This window comes from Cololabis saira, chromosome 3 (genome assembly GCF_033807715.1).
Source record: "Cololabis saira isolate AMF1-May2022 chromosome 3, fColSai1.1, whole genome shotgun sequence".
Classification (NCBI taxonomy): domain Eukaryota; kingdom Metazoa; phylum Chordata; class Actinopteri; order Beloniformes; family Belonidae; genus Cololabis; species Cololabis saira.
Window position 1 is genome coordinate 617,565 of NC_084589.1, and position 18,231 is coordinate 635,795.

The 18,231-nt window shown below is 44.1% G+C and overlaps 2 protein-coding genes across 2 annotated transcripts in view; one reads left to right on the forward strand and one right to left on the reverse strand.

The window, feature by feature from the left end:
- LOC133424341 (SNF-related serine/threonine-protein kinase-like) overlaps positions 1 to 4,518 on the forward strand; it is a 45,363-nt gene extending 40,845 nt beyond the window's left edge. The window contains 3 exon segments of the mRNA XM_061714877.1: positions 32 to 484; positions 486 to 636; positions 639 to 4,518. Of these exon segments, the coding sequence (XP_061570861.1) occupies positions 32 to 484; positions 486 to 636; positions 639 to 1,103 (1,069 nt within the window). The 3' untranslated portion in view covers positions 1,104 to 4,518.
- Positions 4,519 to 11,400: 6,882 nt separating this feature from the next.
- Positions 11,401 to 18,231, reverse strand: part of LOC133424349 (anoctamin-10-like) — a 52,343-nt gene continuing 45,512 nt past the window's right edge. Inside the window, exon 14 of the mRNA XM_061714904.1 lies at positions 11,401 to 12,295. Coding sequence (XP_061570888.1) covers positions 12,254 to 12,295 — 42 coding nt within the window. The 3' untranslated portion in view covers positions 11,401 to 12,253. The remainder of the gene's footprint in view (positions 12,296 to 18,231) is intronic.

Sequence of the window (18,231 nt, forward strand, 5' to 3'; positions counted from 1 at the left end):
ACAGCATCCTAACCTTGTTTGTGATCTTCAGGGTGGAAGAGGACGAGGAGGAGGAGGAAGAGCAGGAGCCGTCCCCCCTCCCAACGGTAATCCTGCGGAGGAAGCCCCCCTCCATCACCAACCGCCTCACCTCCAGGAAGAGCGCGCCCGTGCTCAACCAGATCTTCGAGGAGGAGGGCGAGTCCGACGACGACTTCCACACGGACGAGGGCCTGCCGCCCAAACTCAGCCGGCTCAAGATGAGCCTGGCCGGCGGCGGGGCGGGCAGCCTGGCCCCGGGGGCCGCGGGGGCCCCTGGCGCCCCCTCCTCCTCCTCCTCGTCCCCGGGGGCCCAGCACAAGCGCTACCACCGTCGCAAGAGCCAGGGCCGGGGCTCGTCCTGCTCCAGCTCGGAGACCAGCGACGACGACTCGGAGAGCCACCGCCGCCGCCTGGACAAGGACTCGGGCTTCGGCTACGGCTGGAACCGCAGGGACAGCAGCGAGGGGGGGGGACGGGGGCGGCAGCAGCTCGGGCCAGGGCAAGCCCCCGTCCCCGGGGGGGGGCTCCTCCGGCCCGGACAAGGACAGCCCTCCCGGCGCGGGCGGGGACACCGGGGGAGAGGGCGGCGGCGGCGGCGGCGGCGGCGGAGGGGGGGGGCGGGCCGGGCGGAGGGGGCGGGAGGGGGCAGGACGGCCCCCCCCAGCTGCTCCAACAGCAGCTCCCAGCCCTGCCTGTCCCTCCCCCGGGCCTCCCGCACCTCCAGGAGCCAGGAGCTGGTGGAGAGCCTGAAGCTCATGAGCCTGTGCCTCAGCCAGCAGCTGCAGGGCCCCCGCGGCGGCCGGGGGGGCCGCGGACGCCTCATCCTGGACCCTCGCGGCGTCAGGCTGTGCGTGGGCCCCACCATCACCCTCCCCACCACCACCGGCAGCCTCCGCACCAAGACCCAGGCCCCGGCCGGCCCCCACGGGCCCCCGGCGGGGCCCAACCTGGGCCTGAAGAGCGGCGTGCTGCAACTACCTCTCTGTGAGAAAACCATCTCCGTCAACATCCGGCGGGGGGGCGGCCCCAGAGACGCTCTGCTCTGCAGCTCCGCCCCCGCCAGCTGCTGCCAGGTCATCTGAACTCTGACCCCGCGGACCCCGGACCCCCCCCCCATCCAGCCTCGCTCCCACATCCATGTAGCACCTTATAATGTCATAATTTCCTGAAAATGTAATAACGCCTGAAAATTTAATGAAATTTGCACTTAACTCAATCAAAAATGTAATAAAACCCAATGATGTAATAACTTCACCAATAATGTAATAAAATATCCTAACAGATATTGTAATTACATCTTTACCTATAATGTAATACCTTATTACATTATTGGGAATTTATTACATGCTACTCAAAGTCTGCAATTTAACCCAATAGTCATTCTGGTGTTTCAAATCCAGCGTAAATAACATTCTTAGATACTTAAAACACAAAATGTAGAACTCTGGACTGAAAATGAACATATATATTACATTATTTGTCAAGTATTACATTTTCAGTTTTGGAGGAAAAAAAAAGACCCACCTGAAAATGTTAAATTCCCAAATAATAAATTCCAAATGTAATAAGGTATTACATTATCGGTAAAAATGTTATTACAATATCAGTCAGGATATTTTATTACATTATTGGTGAAGTTATTACATTATTGGGTTTTATTACATTTTTGAATGAGTTAAATGCAAATTTTATTACATTTTCAGGAAATGATTACATTATAGGAGCTACAAAGCATCATCGCTCATCTTTTTAATTTGACTCAACTGCACTTTGACATTTTGAAGAATGTGCTTAAAGAACGAGGGACGGTTTAGAGTTGGGCTGCTCTGGGATTGAATTAGGAAGAATCTTGAGTAGAACGATGACTCGTCATAAACCTGGGGAACATCCAAAAGAGTGTAAATATTGATGACTTTAATATTTCAGTTACTTTCAAGTCTGAAAATAATATGAGGAAGTTCTGTTGAGAATGAAGTCAGGTGATGAAGATGTGCCTGGAACCAGAGGTCACCGGCTGCAGCTGCAGCTGCAGCTACCCAGCACCGTTTGGTGAAGCCCCTCCCTCCCTCCCTCCCTCCCTCCCTCCCTCCCTCCAGCTCACAGATCCACATATCTGACGGGTCCAGGTCTGGGATACGAGGGGGGCGCGTGCACGTCTGCCATCCAAGCGCACGTGGGGACGGTCTCGGCCAACGTGGTGGCAAATGCTTGGCCGTTTTAATGGAGCGGCCAGGGAGTCTGGGATGCAGGGGGGTGTGGATAGATCTGTAGGCATCGTCTTCTCTGGGTCAACTCCAGCGCTGCTGCAGCCAGTAAAACGGGTGTAAATGCAGCGGATTGCATAGGATTTCTGTAGTCCAGGAACTAGTGGGGGGGGGGCAGTGGGACACGTGCAGGTCGCCCCAGGTCAGTGCCTTACCTTCCCGCTGTCATCTCGGCTCCTTCTGACCTTAAAACCAGCTCATGAGGCGACGCATCATCCCAGTGGAGCGGTTGTTAGGGACTAGACCAACATGTTGAGGTAGGAACTCAGTCTCTAACACGTTACTTTGGGCGTGAAATGGAACCTTTTCCTCCCAGTTGAACGTGTTGATCCTTCCCTTAAAGAGTCCCAGTTCTCCTGTGAACGTGGCGTTGTTCCGTACACAGACTCCAGTTCCAGCGGGACTCCTCTCACACTGCCACTACTTCCTGTGCTGGAGGAGCTGCACATCATGCAGCCATCCCTCTCCCGGGCCCCCCGGGGGCCGGGGGCCTGGTGGTCTCCTCACGTCTCCCAGCGTGTCCATCACGGGGGAACTCAGAGATAAGAGTCTGGACTCAGTCTGGAATCCTCCTTTCAAACCAGCCCCTGATCTGTCGGCCACAACCCTTTAAACCACCTCTGTGGAGGCGGAGAGGCGGGACACGTTCTGGTCTGTACGGAAGAGTAAAGGGCCCAGGCAGGAGAAAAATAAAATAATATTTTAGAGGAGGAAGATTTTTTTTTCATTATGCACTTTGAGAAAAAAGTCGAAATGTCGAAAAAAAAAAAGTCAAAATGTCGCGATTAATGTTGAAGTACAATTTCGAAAAGAAAAAAGTCGAAATGTCGAGATTAATTGTAAGTGTCTTTCCAATGTCACTAACTTGGTGGTGCATGTCATTGCAATTTATTGATCGATGCCAGGCTTGGCTCTCACAAATCAATGTCCACGTTGCTTTTGTTTCGTTTATTTCTCCGGTCTTTAAGTCCAGCAAATACACCTCCGTTTGCTATTAAGCAGCCTATAATTTCACACTGCTACTATCACCTCAGCCTCGCCTCAGCCACGCTCAAAAACTGTTTGCTTCTCATTAACGTGGCTTAATAAATGCACTTCCACAGGAAAAAACATTTACAACAAAAATAAAGAAAACACACATAGGAAAATGGCGAATAAAGTTGAGATGTTGAGAAAAAAGCCGAAATTTCGACTTTATTTACGAAATTTTGACTTTATTCACGAAATTTTGACTTTTTCTCGAAATTTTGACTTTTTTCTTGAAGTGCACAATAAAAAAAAAAGTTTTCTCCTGCATGGCCCTAATACTCTTCCGTAGTCCTGAGTGACGAGGAGAGGAGGATGTTTTTAGTCCTGATTGCCGCTGGGAGGAAGCTTCCCCCTCACCTGCCCCGTGCGCTTGGACACGCTTTGTGTATATAGATTACGACGAAGAGTAAAAGTTTATTTTTTAAAACCTGTACAGTTTTTTTTGACGAGCCTGTGTGAATGTTTAAGTCTTTTCCCCTCCTTGGTGTGTGCGTGTGCGTGTGTCTGTGTGTGTGTGTGTGTGTGTGTGAGCAGGAACCCAGGACAGATACGGGGGGGGGGGGGGGGGTTTAAACGGGGAACTTCTTTAAGGGCATTGGCAATAAGCTACAGCGCGCGTTGCAGCTATTTGTACAGAAACGTGTTCATTTTGCTTCATTTCTGTCTGTTTTTTTAAGTTCCAAACATGTGGCCTCTCCGGCTGCTCGACAAGAGACGAAATCATTTTAACTATTTTTATTTGCTACTTTTTTGTTACCTGAGACTTGTCTGAAAGAACCAAATGTAAATAGAGTTGTAAATATGGTGCTCTCTCTCTCTCTCTCTCTCTCTCTCTGTCCGTGTGGAGCGGCCGGCGGGACCCCCGGGGCCCGGCGGAGGGCCGGGGGCCGGCCGGCCCGACAGTGACTAGCCTTATCATCACTGTAGTAATAATGTTGGGTGTCTTAGCTAAAAAAGAAACTTGAACAAAGCTGGTGGAGGAAAGGCCAGGCAGCTTTGTTACCTTCAGGTGTCTGTGTCTCCTCAGCGTATCCAGGTGAACGATGTGCATGTGTTTCAGTGTGACGGAGAGATGCAGATATGTTACCGGACCAAAAAGAGCTGACGGGAACGTCCTGTGTATTATTCTGTACTTGGTACCTGTTGTCAGACGTTACATATAGCCATGGTAATATCCCAAATAAAAGTGGAAAGTTGTCTCTGCTGCCGGTCTCTGAGTCTTTGTTTGATTTATTTAGGATCCCCATTAGCAACAGCATTAACTATTCTGGGGTCCAACATACACACGAATTAACACTTAATACATAACAGACATACATTCTACATGACCAGGGCTCGGCAACCTGTGGCTCTAGAGCCGCATGCAGCTCTTTAGCGCCGCCCTAGTGGAGCTTTTTCAAAAATGTTTTTATAATCAGCAATATTAAAATAATAAAAGGCGTGCAATATTTCAGTTGATTTGTAATGAATCCAGAACGTATGACATTTTTGTTTTTTTAATTGCATTACAGAAAATAAAGAACTTTATCACAATATTCAAATTCTGAGACAGTCCTGTACATTATACATGACAAAACAATGATAGACACAACTCCCTTAGTCACAATCAACACAGAGGAAACTAAATCACCATCATCCTCAGACATAAATACATAGAAATTAAATCAAATAAAACACCTTCATAACCAATACCTGCCTGAAATGACCTTGTCTTACAATTCTTGACCACTTTTCACCTTTATTGTGAAAGGGTTTACACTACCTGTTATTCTATTCAAACTTCACTTTGTTCCTTCCAAATGTCAAATCTACATTCATAAAATTTTAAAAGATATTGTTTCAACTGAATCTTACACCAATCTTTGCTTCCTACATGAGCAATATGAACTGGTACAGAGTTCCAGCCAACCATGGCTCTGTAAAACAGTTCTCTGTATCAAACCTGTTCTCACCCTTGGTATGAACCTCCTTTCTGATGTCATTCTTGTACTGTAACCATGGTGATAAAATGAGAGTATAATCTGTCATACAGTTGTTTCAGAGATCGTGTCACCAGTATATTCCTTAGAAAATGTAACAAAGTATAAGTCGATCTTCAATCAATCAATCAATCAATCTTTATTGTCACATCATATTACTGAGTAACATGGGTAAAAATCTTGTTTGTGCAGGCTCATCATTTGCAGTTAAAAAGCTAGACATAAAAACAAAGTGCATAGTGCATGAATAATCTACATAAAAACATAAAACAGTACGTGGAATAAAAAGATAGAAAAATTATAAATAGTCTTGGGCTTGTGTGTATAATATAAAAATCTCTATTTGCTAGAGACACGCTCAGTTCAGTCTGTCACCAGAACTAAGTCTTGTTCAGCAGACCTTTGTCTTCTAGATAACCAGCCTAGATTCTTCTGCTGCTGGACACATGTTGCTGGTGTTGGTTGGGGGGGGGCAGAGACACAGCTGTTACCAGGCCAACGAAGGCCCCACCACCCGGGATGTCCAGGATGCTCCAACCAGAGACCAACGCTCCCTCTGCTCTGATGTCTTCTCTTCTGAGCTGGAAGACTCCACAACTAGGGTTGTCAACCGTCCCTTGAAAAACAGAATCGTCCCGTATTTATAAACTAAAGTATGCGTCCCGTATTGAGCTGAAAAGGGACGCACTTTGTCCCGTATTACTGTGAGAATCAGAAAATAGCCATAAAATGCCAATGGAAAATGGTATTGAGCTGTTGAGTTCATAAGTTATTATTTTCTGTTTTACTCCAACTGTAGCTACAGTCATGGCCTTTGAGGCTCAAATATGTTTACAAGTTTTCTACACACTTTCTGTTTGCACTTTTGTTATTGCACTAAAATGTGCACTATTACAGAATGGATGTTCTGCTTTCTTTCTATTGTTTTATATTCATTTATACTATTTTAAGTTAAGCAGGACAGGTTTCTGTTTAAGAAAGATACTTATTTTATGCAGTTCATTTTATTATTTTTTATTAAAGTGAATTGCTGGATAATAATTAGTTTTCCATGTGTTCATGGTATTGAAAAATATGCTTCTAATTCAAATCAGGTTTGAGTCAAATAGTTAAAAAATCGTTTCACTCACAAAAAAAGGGGCTGAAATAATTCACCAGGCCAGGAAAGGTGAAGGCAATCGGGTTGATGAGGTGTTTATTATTTATTGTTCAGGGAGTTGGCAACTCTATCGATGGAGCACAATGGTTTTACCACTCGGTTTGGTTCTTTTCCACTAAGGGTCTAATGTGCAGAGTAGATACTTTTCTGTATCTATTCTGCCGAGGTTCTAAGCTGCTGAGTCGGCTGTATCTGACATCATCACACTACAGGCCACCCATTGGTCGGGGGGTTGGAGTCAGACGTCTGAGTCAGGAGGAGGAAATCCGAGAAAGAGACTCTGACGGATTCTTGTTCATTTTATTCCACAGGCAACGGCAGCAAAAGTCTGTTTCATGATCCAACTCTGAGGGTCAGATGTTCATAAACCTGGTGCTGAGGAGAGAATTAAAAAGATCTAGACGGTGATAAGGAACGACCAGATCTACCAGGAGCTCTGTCTCTTCATAGCTGCTCACGGCTCCAGCTGACTTTTCAGCAGCGCAGAGAACAAACAAACAAAAAAAAAAGCATCACCACTTGAAGCTTATCTCTCTCTCATTTTTTAACTTGATATGGAACACAAGCCACAGACCCAGCATCACATCTATCATCTCCTCCAGGTTCTACATCTTTAGTGTTGTTGTCTTCTTCATTTAGATACACAATCAAATACGTCACAGCAGTTTCTCTCCAACCTCCTACTTCTGCTCCAGGTGCTGAATTGTTATGGAAAAGAAACCAGGCCGAGTTGAGATGAGTAGGTACTAGTGGAAAAGTGACATAAGTGAGACGGGGTCCTCTCCCCCTGCAATCCCTGAACCCCTTCCAGAACCGCTTAGCTCGGCCACATACTGGCATGTCATCGGGGGATCAAGGCGAGGCTGGTAACACGACCCAGACCTGAGCTCAGCATCAGTCTGTCTGTGGAAACTCCAGACTCCAGTTCCAGACGGGTCAGAGACGCCACGGAGTCCAATCCTGCACAATCCCAAATGAGGAGAAGACGACCCTCAGCTAGCTTTAGGTGTAATAGTAAGAGAAATGGTGTGTATTTATAGAGAAAATCCTTCATTTTGCACAGAGTAGGTTTAGATCCGCCAGGATCAGGGATCGATTACTTGGGTCTGCGCCCAGAGCGAGCGAGCGCGGCGTGATCATTTATCCTGACTCGTCCGCGCAGCCGGGGAGGTCGGTGCCGCTCGGGCGGTGGGCTCCATCGTTACTGCTGAAGGATTGTACATGTAGATGCAGGGCTGACATGTCTGCTGGACTGGACTGTTGTTCGGGCTCGCAAAAGCATCTGAAAGTGACTCTGCTGCAGCGGCCAGAGAGCTGCGGGTTCTGTCCGGCCGTCTCAGCTGATCAGGCTCGGATGAAATCCGACACGCGCAGTCCTGACAACTTATTAATGTAAATAAAACTTAGTAAGTTACTTAGTAAGTAATTAGCTTGACTCTTACAGAGATGAGAAGCCTAACAGGTGGAAAGGGAAGTTCAACCCAGAATGGACAGATTCATCCTGGTTCAGTCTTCCCACTGGGACAAAACCAGTGTCTCATGCGTTCAGAGACCGTGGCGTTCAAAGTGCGAAAGTAAAACGCCACTGAAACAAAACACAAAGTTTTTCATCAAACATATCCACTCAAGTCTGAACTGAAGTCACAGAAAATAAGCTGACCATCTTAAAACATGTTTGGGTCCACATACAGCTGTGAGGCAGCTTTCTCCACAATGAACATAATTAAAACTAAATATCGTTCCAGGCTCATCAATGAGCACCTTCTCATGTGCATGAGAACCTGACACCATCCAGCCCAGATTTAAAGTCCTGGCAGGAGAAATTAGAGCTCAGTTCTCTCACTGAACGACAGAAAGTGAGGGCATAAGATTAAGGGGAAGAAAGAAAAACTGCAAAACTTTTAAATTGCTAAGATGTGTTTATATTAATTTATTATAAAAATGTGTTGAGACAATTAACAAAGAAAAGGGGAAATTCAAACTGCTGGTAAAGAAATAAAATAAGATAGCATTTGAAAAATAAAATAAAATCTTATTTATTTATTTTATTTTTAAGAGAAAAAAATGTGTAATTGAAGTTACACATGTTAATGGGCAAATATGTACTTTTTTAATATATATATATATATATATATATATATATATATATATATATATATATATATATATATGTATATATATATATATATATATATATATATATATATATATATATATATATATATATATATATATATATATATATATATATATATATATATTTATTATGATGTTCTGGACCTTCGCTGCTATACAGTGTTAATATTTAACGGGCCTCGGGCCACTCTGTACTGAAAAAATTGGGCCCCAAGGTCAGAAAGGTTAAGAACCCCTGGTTTAAACCATATGTTAATCAGGTTTGTAAAATAGCCTTTTTCCATCTCCGTAATATTGCAAAGATTAGGAAAATCCTCTCGAAGAGTGATACAGAAAAACTAGTTCATGCGTTTGTATCTTCTAGACTAGATTACTGTAATGTGTTGTTAGCAGGATGTCCAAGTAATTTGCTGAATAGGCTCCAGCTGATCCAGAATGCAGCAGCACGAGTACTGACAGGAATCAGCAGGAGAGACCACGTCTCTCCAGTGTTAGCATCGCTCCATTGGCTACCTGTAAAATTCAGAATCCAATTTAAAATTGTATTACTTACGTATAAAGCCCAAAACGGCTTAGCTCTGTATTCTTTACAAGACCTGATAGTGCCTTATGTTCCTGGCCGAGCTCTCCGCTCCCAGGGTGCAGGTTTACTCGTAGTTCCTAGAGTATCTAAATGTAGATTGGGAGGGCGGGCGTTCTGCTATCAAGCTCCATTACTTTGGAACCAACTTCCAATCTGGGTTAAGGAGGCTGACACCACCTCCACCTTTAAAACCAAACTTAAAACCTTTCTGTTTAGTGAAGCCTATAGTTATTGTTTAGGAAACCTCTAGCTGGTGTTAGTAAATCTCTAGGTAGTGTAAACTCTAGTGTGTTAGAGTCAGTAGTCATAGTTGCAGCTATAGAACAAGACTATAATAGTTAGTCTCAAATATAGCTTCGCGGTAGATATGCTGCTATAGGCTTATGCTGCAGGGGGGACCGACATGATCCACTGGGCGGTGCCTCTCACCCTTCTTCTCCTCTCCTTTTCCCTGCCTCTCTTCTCCATTACCATTTTTATTTATTATAAGTATCTCATAACCATAATTTTTGTCAATTCAATTCAATTCAATTCAATTTTATTTATATAGCGTCTAATACAACAGATGTTGTCTCTAGACGCTTTCCAGAGACCCAGAACATAAACATAAACATAAACATAAACATAAACCCCCGAGCAATTATTATATAAACAATGGGAGGTAAAAACTCCCATAGTGGGAGAAAAGCCTTAAGCCAAACAGTGGCAAGAAAAACTCCCCTTTAGGAGGGAAGAAACCTTGAGCAGGACCAGGCTCATAAGGGGGGACCCTCCTGCCTCTCTTTTTTACATGTTTTCAAGCCGGAGCTTCAGGAGCTGCGTGCTGGCCTGCGGAAGCCCCCCCCCCCCCCTCCCCCCCTCTGGTCATCCCGCTGCTGCTTCCACCTGCCTGCGGTATTAGACGCTATACAAATAAAATTGAATTAAAATTGAATTGAATTAATAGACGCTATATAAATAATAATAATGAATTGAATTGATCAACGCACGGCACGGTCCATGTGTGGCATCACTAGTGGAGCCACGTCTCTGGCTTTGCTCCATAAGTTGCAGATGATCTGATATGGGAGCGCGACGGCAGGAAAATCCCCCTTCAGCAGTTCATCCAGCAGCAGAAACACGGTCCAGATCCAGGTCACCCAGGGTGTCGACAAGCACTTAGTGGTGACTTATGGGCCACGCGGTGCTGAGGAGGGTCTTCATGTTCGGCAGCTGCTCATCCACCTCCTGACTGTCTGATCATTCCTAGAAGACACTTGAGACTCAGGAGCACCAGGAACCAGGAGGCCCGGCTCAGAGTCCGGCCCGTTTCAAGCCTGCAGCAACCTATCAGGCTTAAAATCTATTTATTTAGAATGGCTTTTACTTTTACTTTTCACTCTTTATCTTTAATTAGGGCCCAAGCACTTACAGTGCGAAGGCCCTATTGTATCTGTAGGAATTTTTCTTGCCTTTTGTCCCCCTAAACGTGCCCCAAAAGTCACCAAATTTTGCACGCAAACCAGGCCTGGCGAAGAATTTGATATTTAATGGTTTGCATTAATGGGCGTGGCCTAATTGGCTCAACAGCGCCCCCTAGAAAACTTTGTGCCTCAAGCCCCAAAATATGGTTTGACGTACATGCACAAAAATCGGTACACACCTGTATCATGTCGCAACTTAAAGAAAAGTCTCTTGGGAGTCATGGCAGAAACCCAACAGAAAGTCGGCCATTTTGAATTTATCTTGTCATTTTGGTGCAATTTATGCCATTTCTTCGGCCGTTAATACGGCCCGAACCGTAACGTGCACCCAGGTGTGTTATACTTCAAAATGTGCGTCTCCATCCTGCGACGACGCACATTTTGCACATCTCAATCAAAAGCGTTACCATGGCGACGCTAGACGCCAAAAAGCGCGCCCACCCTTCATCTGATTGGTCCATATTTGATTTGACTTTCTGCCATAACTTTTGAATGGTTTCACATAGAGTCGTGGGTGGTGTCATCGGACTCGGTATTGAGTCCTTGAACATAATTGGTGCAAATTAGCCCCGCCCCTTCTTCTGATTGGTCGATATCTGATAGATCCTTTTTTCTGCCATAACTTTTGAATGGTTTGATATAAAGAGTCGTGGGTGGTTTCATCCGCTAAATGTCCAGTTCTGAAGAATCTACATCAAGTCATACAAGCTTCCACTGCAGCCTGAACTACACAAGGGTGGAGGACCGTTCATCGCTGCTTGCAGCTTTAATTATTATTATTTTTTGCTCTGTCTTATGATTGTATGTTGTATTTCTGTATCTTTTAAAGCACTTTGGCTCACCTAGAGGTGGCTGTAAAGGGCTATATAAACAAAGTACATTTACATTTACATGTTGCAGCAGTCAAACCCAACACGTCAAGCTCTTTCTCCATTTATTTCAACCGTTGATCGTAGGTTCCAAGCTGCAATGCATTTTGTTCTGTAGCGTAGAAAACAAATATTCAGGTTACATGTCAAGGCACCAGAGGTGAGAGTGCAGGGTTTAAACTTTTAGGTGTTCACACTAACAGAACCAGTGACCACACGGCAGAAGAACATCAGCTAGGATCTGGTGCGCGGAGGAAAAGGCAGGTAAGACCCGGTTCGGTCCGGCGTGCTGGCGGGTTCCTAGCGGCTGGCGCTGCAGACGCGGGATCTTCATGCCGATTGTCAGAAACACTTTGATTAGTGACCAGGGATAACGGTGTAGCAGCAGGAGTGTCGTGTTAGTGCTGCTGAGCAGGAGTTCACCGCACACTCGTGCTCATCAGTCTAGTTTTGGTGCAAACGACGGCCCAGACGGGCCGGAACCGCTGATCAGCAGAACACAAACGTGTTCATCAACAGTCATGGGGGAGAAATAAATACTTTCAAAAGCAGGTACAGCCTCCTCCGTGATGTGAATGATCCCCACCTGCCCCACACCCGGCCCCCCCGACATCAGCAATACCACAGATTAATGCTTCTTCCACCAACAATAACATCTCCATGTGGGAGGACATGGCAGGTCCTCCTGCGCGTCCCCCTGCGTGCAGCGTCCCCGCGGTGCACGACGTGGCCAGGCGGGGCCTCCTCTCCTCACTGGACGCTCCGGGCGAGGTCCGAGGCTTCCAGCATCTTCTGAAACACAGGAGACAGACAGCGGAGCGTTCAGCGTGGTCTCCAGGAGACGCAGCCCGGTGGAAAACCGCTTGCTGGCTGCAGATTAGAGGAAAGATTTGCATCTATCTATAGAGGGAATGTGCATGACGTCACAGATGCAACTTCACAGCGGGTTACAACCACTGAGTGTCAGAAAGACTGAGTGTCAGAAAGACTGAGTGTCAGAAAGACTGAGCAACTGGAAAACATCTAAAATGGGAAAGAGCTGTTGTGTGATCGACTGTACTCAAGAAATCAGAGTTATCGTTTTACAGGCTGCCGAAAAATAAGCTTAAGAGAGACAAATGGATCGTTACAATTCACAGAAACAACTGGATTCCAGGCACCGAAACGTGGATTTGTGGTTCCCATTTTGTATCAGGTAATGTTGGGTTTTTGGGTAGCTAACGTTAAACGGTCAAGTCATAAAGTTCGGTGTCCTCATCACTTTAATTTCTACAACAAATCCTGCCTTGAAGTCGGACCAAGCGTCAACACTTTTGTAAGCCTTCAAGCTTTGCTTCATGTATTTCCCCTGCGTAGAAATTAAGTACATATAAATATCAGGAAACTGGATTCATGGCCAAATATTAATGTCCATGGACCACTGGTTCTTGGTAACTGTACCAAATATTAATGTCCATGGACCACTGGTTCTTGGTAACTGTACCAAATATTAATGTCCATGGACCACTGGTTCTTGGTAACTGTACCAAATATTAATGTCCATGGACCACTGGTTCTTGGTAACTGTACCAAATATTAATGTCCATGGACCACTGGTTCTTGGTAACTGTACCAAATATTAATGTCCATGGACCACTGGTTCTTGGTAACTGTACCAAATATTAATGTCCATGGACCACTGGTTCTTGGTAACTGTACCAAATATTAATGTCCATGGACCACTGGTTCTTGGTAACTGTACCAAATATTAATGTCCATGGACCACTGGTTCTTGGGGTAACTGTACGGGTCACTGTCAAGTCCAACTGACTTTAATTTAAGCTGATAATCAGCTGTTATCCCGTCTTCTCCGCTAGTTGCAGATGGTTTTGCCACTCAGTGACAGAGCGTGGTCCAGTGGGGAAGTGACGTCAATGCAGACCCTCTATTTAGTTGCCATGGTGAAGGATGAAGCCCTTATTTTCATTTGCAGATTCATCAAGCGTACCCTGACTCGGGCCTCGGGTAACTGCAGCCATGACCAGCTGAATGCTTCAGCTGCTGGGAGGTTTCTAGAGAAGAGAACCAGCATCTAAGAACCTTCTGACTGTCTGGTATTAAATTGCTGGCTGCTTTAGATTTCAGGAACTATTTCAAAACAGTGACCGATTCTCATATTAATTCGTAAAAATCGATTCGTATGTCTAAATTGCTTTTTTTTTTCCATCATTACAACTTTTGGTATTTTTTTGTTTATGCCCAAAAAAGGAATGTTTTGTTCGACACAAGCATAACTGGTGCCATGTTTTTGCCTTTAAATATGTTTAAAGGTATGAAAACATTAAAGTTTTCAGTTATAATTGCATAAATTGTCTATATTTCATTACTTTATATACTGTCTTGGGGTTACATTTGCATAAAATGCTAAAAATCAAATTCTCAAAAATTAAAAACCGAAATAGACCGAAAATGGAAAAAATTCAAATGGAATGTGGGAAAAAATAAGACTGATTTCATGTTTGCTGCCCTGGATCTGTTTGATAATTCTTTACACGATGTTTCTGAAAGCAGTTCTATCAGCATTCTGGGAGCTGATTGGTCCTTACAGCATCATTAGCTGCAATACTTGCTGTTGAATCTCAATATAATACTAGTAGTAATATGTTGCAGAACTACAGTCATATAATTCATGCAACAGCTCAAAAAACAGTTTTAATAACACTAACCCAAATCAATATCCGAATCGAATCGTACTGAATCAAATCTTGATCTTGATTCTGAATCTTAAGAATTGGAATGGATCCACAGCCCTGCCACATAACGTCTGATAAACCCGGGTTCTGCATCGCTGTCCTTTTATTTTCCTATCTATTCAGACGTGATGTGAATAGTGTTTTCATATGCAAATGAGTGAGCAGGCAGCGCACGCATCCATTCATGGTTACAGACAGACGTAACAGAGAGATCTATAAATACATCACACTGCTGCTTCCACACACACGGTTAGTCATGAAACCATGTACAAACCACCACCTAGTGGCAGAGAGCAAGACAGTGTCTGAACATGTCTTAGTCACATTAGAAAGATCTCCCAGAAGCACCGGATACGAGAATGTTAAACTGATAAGAAACAAAATGAAAATTACCATTAAAAAAAATCACAAACATACTGTAGTCAAAGTGTTGTGTTTGATTCAATCGTCATTCTCTCTTCTCCACATGGAGGCTTAAAGGGGACCTATGATGAAAACAGGTTTTTCTCTCTTTAACATATATAAAGTGGTCTCCCCTCAGCCTGCCAACTCAGAGAAGGAGGAAAGCAACCAGATTCTGCAGTGTCTGTACAGCCGCCCGGATGAGCCGTCCAGTGTCATGTGGATCTACGAGCCAATAAGATTCTGCTGATTTTCGTTACGGAACCAAAATGCAAACCACGCCCACAACTAAACCGTGTAACTGCATGAGCATCCGACTATCGTAGCACTGCGAGACATCGGACGCTCTCTGTCCATCTCCCTCCAGCAGCTGCCACTTTATTGAGGTTTTTGTGGTGAAATGAGGAGGAATCATAGAGATAACTTCTCATTTCAACTAACTGGATCAGCCGTTCCTCATCATGACTGTTTCCTACAGCGCTTTAACCGGCTTTCAACGCAAGTGACAGGAAGAAAATAGAAGCAGGGCGTCCGACAAATGTTCATCTCAAAACGACGCGCTGCGTCGCTGCGGCCAGTTAGGACAGTCCAATAGAAAATAAAGAAATGGAATTGATTTTGTGGCTGACGCTCGCTCGCATCACATGCAGTTAGGACACGGTGTAACTCCGCCGGCCGGAGCTTCCGCTTACTTGTTCGTAGCGGTGTATCGCGTCATTCAGGCAGCCAATCAGCACAGAGCCTCATTATCATAGCCCCGCCCACTCAGAATCCCGCATAGATAATGAGGTTAGAGAATGGGAAGATAAAGACATGACCCAGAGGCTGAATTTCTAATTTATTTAGCAAAAACAATCAAAAGCTTGTTTTTAAGACATTCAAGGCCTATTTAAAATAGAAATTAGATGCCATAATAGGTCCCCTTTAATACTGACATGTCCTCAGGAACCTCAGGGACCTCAGGAACCTGGCTGTGGTCTGTCCCGCACGTACCCTGCTCGTCCTGATCTGTCCTCACCAAACAGAGAGGAAGCAGGACGCTCAGACACACACATGCAGTGGTTTTCATCCACTTCCTGTCTCACACAAACCAGAACAGAAGCTCAGACTTATGGCGTTATTTTCCTGCCAATAAACAAGAGCATGTGGTTTAGATCTGAGAGCTAGTCTGTGTTTTCACCCCCAGATGTTGGACTGCTCTCTCAAAACTATGTATGTGCTTCACAAAACGTGGTAGCATGGCGATTACGGAGGAGGCAGTGTTAACGGCCAGGAATTGGCTGAGCCAACTACCAATCAATTATGAAACTGGACATTTTAACATAAGAATCAATAGATTGCCTTGCTTTTGCAGCCTCTAGTGGTCAGCAGAGGAACTGCAGCAGAACTTAGTTCCGCATGGGCGTCAGCGCCGGGTTGGCGAGGTGGGGGGCCGAGCAGCCCTGGATTTGAGAGAGAGCATATCTGAAAGTGCAAACACAGACTAATGCAAATCTAAAGAGTAGGCTCTCCATCCATTTCTGGAAAATAACGCCAAACAAAATAAGTCTTTACCCAAAGCTTAACTGAATTATTTACATGAAGTCACAGCTTCACAATAAATAATGAGAGAAAAAAATGTTTGCCTTCGTGTTTATCTTCAGATTGTTTCTCTCTGCTGAGTTGGCTGAAACCAACATTCAGGCAGGTGCAACAGGTGCAGCAGGTGCAACAGGTGCAACAGGTGCAACAGGTGCAACAGGTGCAGCAGATGCAACAGGTGCAGCAGGTGCAACAGGTGCAGCAGGTGCAGCAGGTGCTGCAGATGCAGCAGGTGCAACAGGTGCAACAGGTGCAACAGGTGCAGCAGTGATGAGACACGCTGCATTGGAAGAATGAGACCCCGTTTACACGTAGAAAAACGGTGGTGTTTTCATGTGTTTTGGTCGTTCGTTTACACGAAAACGAAGCTCAAAGTCTCCAAAAACCATCATTTCTGAAAACTCCGGCCAAAGTGGAGATTTGCAAAACCCCCGTCTTCACGTTTGCTTGTAAACAGAGAGAAACGGACATTTAGGCTTCAGAACGTCACATCATGCGAGAGAAACGTCACCAGCGTCATGAGTGCGACCTGTTGGAAGTAACTGGAAGTTACTTCCAACAGGTCGCATTTGTTGATGTTGATGTTTTTTTCCAGGATTCTGATTGGCTAGCGTGACTTTATCTTCTCGTTACACTGCCCCCTGCAGGTTTGGCAGCTCATGGCACCTTTAGGTTCGTGTAAATGAAGAGATTTTGAAAACGATCTGATGTAAATGATGGTATTTTTCAAAACGTAGCGGGGAAAATATCTGTTTTTGTAAATATGTAAACTGTTACTGTCTACATTGTATTAATTGCACAGTGTATTTTAATTTAATTGTTATGCAGGAAAGGGATATTTGTTTTATTTTATTCAAGAAGCATTTTTATTCTATATATGCAGGCAGTTTATTTTTATTTCATTTTTTTTTATACATTTTGATATTGTGCAGACCTCTGTTAATAAAGGAACCTGTGTGACATTTGGCACAAGGCTTTGTATTAAAACTGACTGTTTTTTTAAGGGTTTGCCTCAGAAAAAATGAAGCTAACAGAGATGCTATGCTATAATGCTTTGGGGGAAACCCCAATTATGGCACAGAAAAAATATCGATATATATCGAGTATCGCCATTCAGCTAGAAAATATCAAGATATGACTTTTGGTCCATATCGCCCAGCCCCATGTGGTATTAACACAACAGACGTAAGTAGAAAGCACCGCACGAATCGGCACAGATTACTTTTGTAATACTGTATTTGACCCGGTCTTTGTACGTTTTGACCGTATAGAAACGTAATTCTTACCATTGTAAGAATGAGATGTACCTGCTGTACTCTACTGTCCTTACTTTTTAACAACTTGTGCTTTTTATTGTTTTACCTCTTTTCTTATAATTTTATTTCATTGTATTTGTTATTAACTGTTTAATTGTGTCTTGCCACTTTTAATGTTGATGTAAAGCACTTTGAATTACCCTGTGTTTAATTGTGCTGTACAAATAAACTTGCCTCACTGCAAAAACTCAAAATCTTATCTTATAACAAGAATATTTGTCTTATTTTTAGTTAAAATGTCTAATTTTTAGTCAAAAAATCTCATTACACTTAAAACAAGAGTCATTACCAGAAAAATTTATCTTCTCATTACAAGCAAAAAAATCTTGTTCCACTGGCAGATTTTTCTACTTATTTCAAGTGAAAATCTACTTGAAACAGGTGAAAATTGTTGTTTTTTCCAGTGATGAGTCTTGTTTTAAGTCTAATGAGATTTATTTTACTAAAAATGAGACATTTTAACTAGAAATAAGACAAATATTCTTGTTAACATTTTGAGTTTTTGCAGTGCTTGCCTTGCAACTGTCTTCATTGGTTGAATGCTGACTCCTGAAATCTCAGTAATACACCCACCAAGGAGTTTCCAAGTGTGGGGCCAGGTAATAAGTACTGGTGAGAGCAATCGAAGACCTGTCGATGTTTCCTATTGAGGAATCTCAATATCTATCTATTTCCATCTCATGCAGTTAAAGTGGTT